This window comes from Lethenteron reissneri, chromosome 71, assembly GCF_015708825.2.
Source record: "Lethenteron reissneri isolate LAM-NWPU_2019-01 chromosome 71, ASM1570882v1, whole genome shotgun sequence".
Classification (NCBI taxonomy): Eukaryota; Metazoa; Chordata; class Hyperoartia; order Petromyzontiformes; family Petromyzontidae; genus Lethenteron; species Lethenteron reissneri.
The window spans coordinates 172,545-183,847 of NC_083849.1; the positions used below are offsets into that span (position 1 = coordinate 172,545).

Genomic DNA, 11,303 nt, shown 5'->3' on the forward strand with positions numbered 1-11,303 from the left:
CAGTTCGAAAGCGATATTATAATCCTTATTTATCCTGGAGGAATCCGATGAGCCGTGAAGTTATTTTTCATAGTATGTCTCCAGTAGGTGCACGGGATCAGAAAGTTGCAACAAATATTTTAAAAAACGATCGGAGTGCAAAGTAATTGTAAGGCAAACACATAACTAAAATAATAAACGCTTGTATTTAACTAGGTAAAGCCTTTTTCAGAAGCTGCCTGGCCACACATGATAATTAAACGAAGTGGCTCATCATGTGGAAATTTGAAGCCGCCAATGGTCGAACTTAACGAGGTGTTTTCATTCCAAACATAGTTGCTGAACAAAAGCCAAATGGTCCAAATCGCCAAGCGGTCAGCAACAAACAGCACCACTATGGAAGTGCGTACACGTATGTTTAACTTATTTCGCACCGTACTTAGCCAAACGTGTTAATCGGAGGTGAAGCTATACACGAGTGTAACGTCGTATATTGAATTGAGCAAGGTTATGTTTTGATGGCTGGGGGCGGGAAAGCAACAACGATGATGATGTAAAGAGGGAACTCCAATGGAAGAACAGTGCGAAGTATGAGCAGGAGGAGCGAGGTTGACCTACAGTGGCATGACGCGAACGAATGGATTGCAGCCAGTGGAGTGAACGTGCGTAAGAGCACGTCCACCACAGAGACGGAGCGGTGAAATCAGCTCTTGTGTGGTGGAGGCCTTAATCCAGCAGTGGCAAGATCATGGCTGATGACGACGACGGAGTCGATTGCAATCGATCCATGGAACTGAATCGATACAACTCTTGCAGGACCTATTTGTGTCGCCGCTGCCCATTGGTCAGCAAGCGTTTCCGCCCACTGATCTCTAACCAATCAGCGAGCGCGACTCATCAGCGCTCTCGGAAGTGGGCGGGCTCAAGTCCGCGCATGCGCCCAACGCCCTTCCTTTCCCTTTGGGATCCGGGCCGAAGCGGCGCCATCGCGGGGAAGCCGAGTCCTCGGCAACCATGGTAAGTGGCTCCCCGCCGCTCCCTGCGGCTCCCATATCGTGCAAATCGCAGTTTCCCCGCACCGCCCGTGCCTCCCCGCGTCACGTCGCCGCAATCCACCGACTCCCGCGCGGTGGATGGCGACGGATGGTGACGGATCGCCCTAGGCCCTACGCCGGCTCCCCGCTCCTCGCCTAGCCGCGCCTCCCGAGGCAAGGGGCCGCCTGGTGGTCGTTGGGCAACTCGGGCTGCAGCCTCCGGGGGTGGTTGGGCGCAGTGGGTTATACGCACGTAGCGTAAAGTTTACGTATTTTTCTGCGAACATCACAGGCCTTCATTCGAGTTTACGTGGGTTTGAGCCCCGGGGCCGTGAGAAAATATCCGTCGACGGGGTGTGAGGCCTACTGCGAACACATGGCTCTCGGATGGGGCCGTGTTGGCTTATTAAATGGGGGTCTGAGGCTCCATTATCCACAGCTCCCCCGAGAAAGGGCTTGCGAGACTTGGAGCGGCTGAATTAGTCGGTGAGCATTGCTAAGGGGTCAGAGCTCGCAAGCCAAGCGGATGCCGAGCCTGGTTATAACGACGCTTGAATTGGAGACCTCATTAAATCGGCAGCTGATACCGCGCGGGCAACGTTAAGGGTACTGAGCACATCTATTGTACTCCACTGCTATGCTCCCCACGCCTTTACCGACACGAATAAACCCACGTGGTCAAGTTTGGTCGCGCAGCGCATCCACCATTTTCAGCACGTGGGGGGGGGGGGGGTCTCGACCGCGGTTGTGGGTTTGCCAACAAGTTGCACGTGTAAAACAGCGGGTTGAACCTGATGCTACTTTACAAATAAAGTATGTAGAAAGAAAATAAATAATTACGTGACTTTACGGAAAGAACCAAATAATTCCTGCAGTCACGAAAGCTTCGAATCCAGTTTGAAACGAAGTATGTTTAATCGCCGTCTTCATAATGGCAGCGAGGCGATGGGACGCATCTGTGAGGGCCTCCACTTAACAGCGACGATTAAATCCTCGAGCGAGTCGAGTGTACACGTGCTACGGCGCATTATTACTGTGCAGCCTCGTGAGAGATTGAAACGGTTTTGGGCGAGCCCTTCATGCAGTAGCGGATTGGTCGTGGCTGAAGATCAGGAAGGCCTCGTCGCTTAGAAAATAATGGTAGTTGTGACGATGGAGAGAGAGTTGGTCAAGGTGTTGCGTGCTGAAGTGTGATGGTGCTTGTGGTGGTGATAGTTGTGGGAGATGAGTGGCTAGTGTCTTACCCAGTTTTTTCTCCAAATTACGCATTATATAATTCACATGAATCGCAATTCACTTTTACAAGCACGGTTTTCCACGGGTTTGTTAATTCCACTGCACCGGTGCAGGTTATCCGTGTGGGGATGCAGTGATGACGGTTGTTTCTGTGTGCACTTGTCCACTTGCAGAAGGGGTTCATAAAGACAGTGAAGAGCAAGGCGTACTTTAAGCGCTACCAGGTCAAGTTCAAGAGGCGTCGTGGTGAGTTCCCCCTTCGTACTCGCATCACTTAAATACATTTACCACGATTTCATATCCATTTGCGCTGAGACGATAACTATCCCTTCAGAGCTGTCACACCAATGCGATCCTCCGTGTGGAGGCTGCAATCTATCGCACAGTTACTTTGGAATCTTTGAGTTATCTCTGGTCCACACCTTAGATGTCATCATTTTCCCACCCACGCTGCTGTACAAGCAGTAATGTTGTTCGTCGCATGACGGTCAAGTTAGAATTTAAACACAAAGTGCAGAACCAACTTTAATATGGGGTTCATACTCTAGATTTAATATGGGGTTTTGTACAGTCATTCCTGGCCACCAACCCATCAACTTGCTACACGTAACCTGATTTAGTCGCAACCACCTCTGGCTAAAACCCAGATTCGAACCCAGGATCTCAGCGGTGTCCACTCAGCTCCGTCAGAGCAGAGTCGATCAACTTTGAAATGCATAAATAGCGGTGTCTCACTCGTGAGCCACCTCTCACCCACAAGTGACGCCGACATGCACTCTACGGCTTCCACCCCCTCCGTGCCCTGCTCCCTACCTCCCTCGCTCCCCTCACCCCTCCTCCACTCCCGACCTCCACTCACTGCTGCCGCTTCTCGCTTCATCTGTTCCCCCGTGTCCCTTGTTCCCTCTCTGAAACAGAGGGAAAGACCGACTACTTTGCACGCAAGCGCCTGATCGTTCAGGACAAGAACAAGTACAACACGCCCAAGTACCGGCTGATTGTGCGCCTCACCAACCGCGATGTCATCTGCCAGGTAGGAGGGACGGCCGCCTGTGGCTGCCCTTACTGGGGTGGCGGGGGGGGGGCGGGCAAAGTCGGGTACTGCGGTGGCGAGGAGATGTTAACTACCTCACCTGGTATACAGGAGATCGTGGGTTCCGACCCTTATGCCTACTCTACGTGGAGTTTGCGTGTTCTTCCCGTGGTCGGGTGGATTTTTCTCCGGTTCCTCCGGGTTTTCTCTCCACGTTTATAAACACGCGTTTAGAGCATTTGGCTGCGATACATTTCCACGTTATATGCCACTTCTATAATTTGTGGCCAGGTCGCTTCTGAAAATATCTATTTAGCTCGGTGCGCCTGACCTGGTAAAATAGAATGGGGTGGCAGAGACTTAATAAGACAATGGGTCCTCTGGGACAGCGTTAGAGAAATCGTCATTGGTGGCGTTCCCCGTTTCAAGAAAAATCTCGTTGCCCAAAATCTGATGGAAGCTCCCCCTAGTGGGCAGCTGGGTCGGCAACTCCAGTCGGGGTACGCAAGGCGGAGCTCGCCTCGACTGCCTCACGTTTGATACGGTGGCGGCGTTTTGAGTGGGACCTCGGTATGGTTGGTGTGTAATCAAGTGGCTGTGTGGCGTCGTCAGCGTGTTAGCAACGCTCTGCTCTCGCATGAGAGCTGCTTTGAAACACTTGATGACGCTAGGTTGTTCCCAGCGAAACGTCGTACAACGTTTTCAACATTTTGCTTGGAGTTTGAAACATTCCTCTTAATTTGGCTGATAAACCCACTCTATTGCGAAATTTTTCCTTGACGTGACACCTCGATTTAATTGGCTCTGTCGGGTGAAGTGCTATTGTTAAAAAGTACATGCCGACACGATGCAACCCAAAAGACGCTAATTATCAACCATAGTTACACTTTATTTTGTGTCATAATCATCACTTCGTCTTTGTACATTGTACCCATCATGGCATTGTGTACATGGTGCGTTGCAGGTGGCATACGCTAAGATCGAGGGCGACGTGATGGTGTGTGCCGCCTACTCGCACGAGCTCTCCAAGTACGGCATCACCGTGGGACTCACCAACTACGCCGCCGCCTACTGCACCGGCCTGCTGCTGGCGCGCCGCGTGAGAGCCGCACCCCACCGTGCAGCGCCATCCTCGCCGCCGTAGCACCGATCATCACCGTCGCCTCCCCCCTCTTACCTACCACCAGACTACCCTCACCACCACCAGGACCTCCCCATCGCCTGTCGCCTCTCACCTTGCCATCAGACGTGACCTCACCGTCATTCCTTCGCGCCTGCGATCCCAACGCATGGCGATCTTCACCATCGCCTACCCTCTATAAAAACGATAAAACATTTTTTCAATAAATTTATATTTTATCAGATAAGGCCACTGAGCTATACAGCCCTTTATCAGCGCACTGCCCTCATCAACACTGCCCACCCATTGTGTCAAATCCAGCTCTTTCCCCGATCCCTCCTGCAAGCCCAGCCTAGCCGGCGCCGCGAGGTGATGACGTCCTTACTCTGAGGAGACTCAAGTTGGTCCTTGGTCCCATGCGCTGATGCCAAACCATCAAGACGGGTCTGATCACGGCGCCGCTAGAGCCCTGGGGGGAAGGGAGATTATGGTACCTTTTGAGCGGGGTGGGTGCGTAGGGTTAGTGGGTGTTGTGGGGGTGTGTGTGGTGCATGCTTTCAAGTTTGTGTAGTCAAACTCTTTTTTTAAGAGACCAGGATAGGAGTCTTGTTCGCACCATTAACTCTATTTGTTAAATCGACAAAATCAGAAAAAAATAAAATGTTACAGGGATGAAGCTAATATACATCTGAGTAAAAACATCTGTCAACGTGAAACATTTTAAATATTGCACGAACATAAGTCAATGTGGAATTATAACTTCACTGGAGAGCAATTTTTATTTGCGCAGATTGTGCCGTAGCTGTGTGTGTGGGGAGGCTCGAGTTTGTGGGCATCGGTCCCCAGTGTTCGTGCGTCGGCTGCGTTGCGTTGAGCACGTGCGTGGTTCCTCTGTTCCATGCTCTGTTGTGTAGTTCTTGCATGCTCCCTCACCTCCGATCAGCACGGTTGGCTACGTACGGTGTGAAAGAAGTTCAAGCAAACATGCATACTGCTGTGTATCTGCTATGTTCCATGCACGTCTCGGTCTGTCTCTTGAGTGCATGTGTTCGTTTGATTAATTTCTTTTAGCACGGTACGTAGCCGACCGCGCTAATCGTAGGTGCGGGGTTGTGTGTGGGTCTACTACCTGTGTGCGTGTGCACGTGTACCTGTGTTATATACACGAGTCTGTTTTGATGTATTCAGTGCGCGTGTACCTGTAGTGTGTGTGTGCTCTGTACTTGCACTATATATGTCTGTTATGTCCAATCGGTGTGTCTGCTGTGTGTGTCTGCCTGTGTTCAGTTTCATGTCCTGTCTATTCGCACCTCCGATTAGCCCGGTTGGCTACGTACGGTGCAAAAGACGTTCAACATACATACAATGCGTGTCTGCTGTCTCGTGTTCTCTGTCCACGCCGTCTGTGTTATGGCTATGTGCAATGCGTGTCTGCCATGTGAGCTCATGCGTCTATGCGTCTGTCCTATCCATTCGATTCGCGTCCGTCCCGTCTGTCCGCACATGCGTGTGCGTCTAATCCGGCCACCGCTCTGTCGCCCGTCCACCAGCTGCTTGCCAAGCTGGGCCTGGACAAGGTGTACGAGGGGCAGACGGACGTGACGGGCGATGAGTTCAACGTGGAGAGCGTTGACGGACAGCCCGGCGCCTTCACCTGCTACCTGGACGCGGGGCTCACGCGCACCACCACCGGCAACAAGGTGTTCGGCGCGCTCAAGGGCGCCGTCGACGGGGGCCTCTCCATCCCACACAGGTGGGCACGCCTGCACACCTCCACGCCTGCACCTCCCAGTCTGCACACCCAGCCTGCACACAGCTGCACACCCAGCCTGCACACCCAGCCTGCACACATTCTATACCTCTTCCCCCCACACTCTCCAGCTGCTGCCAGCGATTCAAGGCGCGGGTGCACGGGGAGGTTGCAGTTGCAACGCGGCTCAACAGATGGATTTACTTGTGTCTGCTCGTTGCACTTGAGGATTGATCGGCTCCACCTTCGCCGGTGCCACGTGAGCGTCTAACGCTCGTACCCCACGTGACCATCCTATTTGTGTTGGGCCGTGTCGGTTGGAGGAGGGTTCTTCACAACGCCGCCGCCGCACGTTATTTGGTCGCATCGTTCGGTGTCCTGCACCTAGAATCTGTTGTGAACGCGTGACGTTGGCTGCGACGGGTTTGCGCTTGAGCTCCGACCGCCTTTGTTGCCGTTGGGAATTTGACCCTGGAGGGAAACCGGCCCACGTCGATAAAAACTTATCGCAGGATTGGACAATTAAAGAGGATAAATTTTGCCAGCCAAGGCGATGTTATCTCGCACCTTGTGCGTAGCTGTCCGGTCCTGGGCTTCCCCGAGGTCGACTCAGCCTTAAACGAGTCCCGGGAGCCGTGCGTTTTAGTAAACATCGTCACCGGGGGACACCACAGTTTGGCAGGGCATGTGCGCGTGGTGCCCCGCGCGGTTGCGGCCTTAGCAGGTTGCCGCTCGCTTGACTGTACTTTGGCGGTAGCGAGATGTTAACTAGCACGCCTGGTATATACAGATGGTCGTGCACTGGATCCCAACCCTGACGCCTGCTGTATATTTAGAGTTTGCATTTCTCTCCCCGTGGTTGAGTGGATTTTTCTCTGGGTCCTCCGGGTTTTCCCTCCGCATTTAGCAATATGCATTGAGAGTGTTTGGCTGCTGTTAAATGACAAGCGGCTTTGTTGAGATCTCATTTGTGACCAGGTCACTTATGGAACAAGCTATACAGCTCACCTTGCCATCAGACGTGACCTCACCGTCATTCTTTTGCGATTCCTTCGCGCCTGCGATCCCAACGCATGGCGATCTTCACTATCGCCTACCCTCTTTAAAAACGATAAACCATTTTTTATAAATTTATATTTTATCAGATAAGGCCACTGAGCTATACAGCCCTTTATCAGCGCACTGCCCTCGTCAACACTGCCCACCCATTGTGTCAAATCCAGCTCTTTCCCCGATCCCTCCTGCAAGCCCAGCCTAGCCGGCGCCGCGAGGTGATGACGTCCTTACTCTGAGGAGACTCAAGTTGGTCCTTGGTCCCATGCGCTGATGCCAAACCATCAAGACGGGTCTGATCACGGCGCCGCTAGAGCCCTGGGGGGAAGCGAGATTATGGTACCTTTCTGAGCTGGGTGGTGCGTAGGCTTAGTGGGTGTTGTGGGGGTGTGTGTGGTGCATGCTTTAAAGTTTGTAGTCGGTTAACTTTTTTTAAGAGACCAGGATAGGAGTCTTGTTCGCACCACTGACCCAAGTTGCTAAATCGACAAAATCAGAAAAAAATAAAATGTTACAGGGATGAAGCTAATACCCATCTGAGTAAAAACGTCTGTCAACGTGAAACATTTTAAATATTGCACGAACACAAGTCAATGTTGATACGTACATACACCACAGTCTGGTGAAGGCTGTACAACACGAGTCAATGTTCATACGTACACCAGTCTGTGGTGGAGGCTGTACAACACGAGTCAATGTTCATACGTACACCAGTCTGTGGTAGAGACTGTACAACACGAGTCAATGTTTATACGTACACCACAGTCTGGTAGAGGCTGTACAACACGAGTCAATGTTCATACATACACCACAGTCTGGTGGAGGCTGTACAAGACAAGTCAATGTTCATACGTACATACACCACAGTCTGGTCAAGGCTGTACAACACGAGTCAATGTACATACACAACAGTAGTCTGTGGTGGAGGCTGTAAGTGGCGGTGGTGTTTGTGTTTGTTGTGCAGCACCAAGCGATTCCCGGGCTACGACTCTGAGAGCAAAGAGTTCAACGCGGACGTGCACCGCAAGCACATCCTGGGCGTGAACGTGGCGGACTACATGCGCTCGCTCATGGAGAACGACGAGGACGCCTACAAGCGGCAGTTCTCTCGCTACATCAAGGGCGGAGTCGTCCCCGACATGGTGCGCTACTTGGTCATCCCCCCACACACATCCGATTAGCGCGGTTGGCTACGTATGGCACGAAATAAGTTCAGTGTATGTACACCGCCAGCGCAGTGGGTCCACTCGGGAAGCGTCGCCCGTGGTTGGGGTTGGACGCCGTGGTGGCAGGATGTTAACTACCTTGCCTGGTACGCAGGAGGTAGTGGGTTACATTCCGGTGTCTCTCTCCCCGTGGTGGTGTCGATTTCTTCCCGGGTCTTCCAGTGTTCTCCACGTTTAGAATAGAAGCAGTTTAGAATAAATAAACTGCTGCTAGAAAATTCCATCTGATAAGCCACTTCATTAAACGATCATTTGTGGCCGGGTTGTCTCTGAAAGAGTCGTATAGCTCAGTGGGCCTCACCTGGTAAAATAAAATTTGTTTATAGTTTAGTTTTAAATAATGCTGCTGTGTAATGGAGGGTTAGTGTGGGGAGGCGGTGGTGTTGGTGAGGTTCTCAGGCTGCTCTGCGGCTGTGAAGATAGCAAGTTAGGGTTCGACTCCGGGTGGTGGTGAAGTGGTAACCACGCTGTGTAGATGGAATGTGTAGACTCGTGGTGGTGATGTTGAGGTTGTAATGTCGCTGTGTTGGTGGAGTGTTGGGTGTAGGCTCGTGGTGGTGATGTTGAGGTTGTAATGTCGCTGTGTAGGTGGAGTGTTGGGTGTAGACTCGTGGTGGTGATGTTGAGGTTGTAATGTCGCTGTGTAGGTGGAGTGTTGGGTGTCGGCTCGTGGTGGTGATGTTGAGTTGGTAACCCCGCTGTGTAGGTGGAGGGGCTGTTCAAGAAGGCTCACGAGACGATCCGAGAGAACCCGGTGCACGAGAAGAAGCCCAAGAAGGAAGTGACGAAGAAGCCCAAGAGGTCTGAGTGGACGCCATCACCACACAAGCACAACTACACAACCACCACCACCACAACCACCACCACACAACCACAACTGCACAAGCACTACACAACCATCACCACACAACCACCACCACATAAGCACAACTACACAAGCACAACTACACCAGCACTACACAACCACCACCACACAACCACAACTGCACAAGCACTACACAACCACCACCACACAACTACACAAGCACAACTACACAAGCACTACACAACCACAACTGCACAAGCACTACACAACCACCACCACACAACTACACAAGCACAACTACACAAGCACTACACAACCACAACTGCACAAGCACTACACAACCACCACCACACAACTACACAAGCACAACTACACAAGCACAAGTACACATCCACCACTACGCAACCACCACTACGCAAGCACAACTACACAACCACCACAACTACACAACCACCACCACACAACTACACAACTACACAAGCACAACCACCAACACACAACCACCACCACACGGCTGCACAATCATAACCACACCATGGTACAGCTACACACACAGCTGCTCAACTTCACAATCGTACGTGAGGAGTGTAGCGTGGTGGTGAAAGGGGTAGTGTGATGGCAGGGTGAGAGGGTAGGTAGGCGATGGTGAGAATCTGCGGCGTGGAAGGGGTAGTGTGATGGCAGGGTGAGAGGGTAGGTAGGCGATGGTGAGAATCTGTGCGGCGTGGAAGGGGTAGTGTGATGGCAGGGTGAGAGGGTAGGTAGGCGATGGTGAGAATCTGTGCGGCGCGCACACGGCAGGCTGGTGCAGTAGTTGGTGAGCCCCACCATGATGGCGGACTTGGATTTTGGCGCTTGCCAGCTCTCCCCTGCTTGCTCCTGCAAGCCTAGCCGGTGCCGTGAGGTGATGACATCCAAACTCTGAGGAGACTCAAGTTGGTCCTTGGTCCCATGCGCTGATGCAAAACCATCAAGACGGGTCTGATCACGGCGCCGCTAGTGCCTTGGTTGGGGGGGGGGGGGGGTACCGTCTTTCTGGGCGTGGTGGGTAGACACGCGTGTCGTGTGTTCCCACACTTTATAGTTGGCTACGTAGGGTGCGAAAAAAGTTCTACATACAATGGCAACCGTCCAAATACGTACACAACTACCCAAAATACACACAACTACCACAGCGGATAGTCACACCTGACGGACCACACTTTCTGCAGAGCTTTGCGGTTAGAATCTGGTGGGTTGCCCTGGTCAATACTTTGGTGTGTATTAACAAATCCTACTTAATTGTGGAGGTTAACGATCCCATTTACGAGTCGTTGGCCGTTGAGAAAATATGTCAAACTCAAAGAACATGACACTACAAATGACTCGAATTGGGGATTGCACACAGCAGCTCTGAGGGCAGGGGTTGATCTGGAAATGATGACTTTATCACACCTGTTTTGTAAATGAATATTTTACTTAAAATTAAGTTAGGTAAACTACCCTAATCCTAGCTGCATTTAAAAAGTTTTCCAGTAATGGCCATCACTTTGTATTCGAGATGAGTGAATGAGTTTTGTCACCAGGGATGAGGGGGGGGGCTGGGTGGTCCATGGAAATGTTTGCATTGTCAGTGGTCCATGGTGCCTAAGCGTTATTGAGAAGCGCTGCATTATGGGAACGAATGGGGTGGCAAAGTCATTGTCCACTGATACTGCCTCGTGCTAACTGTTGGTTGCCTCTTGCCTCGCAGGTGGAACCGCGCCAAGTTGTCTCTGGCCCAGCGCAAGAACAGAGTTGCTCAGAAGAAGGCGAGCTTCCTGCGGGCGCAGGCCAGCGAGCCGGCGGAGTGACGTGCGCTCTTGGGGCTGTGATGCTGCCAGCGCCACAGCTGCCGGCCAAGGGCAGCATGCGCGTGCTGCAGGGCGGGAGCTTGTGGTGCTGGTTGGGAAAGCATTCGTAAATGATCTAACCTTGGATATTTCAATAAAAGACACAAAACGAGGAACAGCCCCAGCTGGGTTTTGAGTGGCTTGTTTTTATTTGTGATGCCGATTGCACAGAGATGGAACTGCCCCTCCCCCCACC

At 52.0% G+C, this 11,303-nt stretch overlaps 1 protein-coding gene across 1 annotated transcript; it reads left to right on the top strand.

Annotated features, from left to right (window-relative positions):
* Positions 1-855: 855 nt before the first annotated feature.
* Positions 856-11,223, top strand: RPL5 (ribosomal protein L5). The gene is made up of 8 exons (XM_061580142.1): positions 856-996; positions 2,423-2,495; positions 3,167-3,282; positions 4,247-4,381; positions 5,953-6,155; positions 8,170-8,347; positions 9,138-9,232; positions 10,969-11,223. Exons 1-8 carry the CDS (start codon positions 994-996, stop codon positions 11,066-11,068), a joined length of 903 nt encoding a protein of 300 aa, XP_061436126.1. The 5' UTR covers positions 856-993; the 3' UTR covers positions 11,069-11,223.
* The last annotated feature ends 80 nt before the right edge of the window (positions 11,224-11,303 follow it).

What these genes read in the sequence shown, in the direction of transcription:
- RPL5 (XM_061580142.1), top strand. An exon ending in GCGGAGTCGTCCCCGACATG is followed by an intron (nt 8,348 to 9,137) that starts GTGCGCTACTTG and finishes CCCGCTGTGTAG; the next exon opens with GTGGAGGGGCTGTTCAAGAA. An exon ending in GTGACGAAGAAGCCCAAGAG is followed by an intron (nt 9,233 to 10,968) that starts GTCTGAGTGGAC and finishes CTTGCCTCGCAG; the next exon opens with GTGGAACCGCGCCAAGTTGT.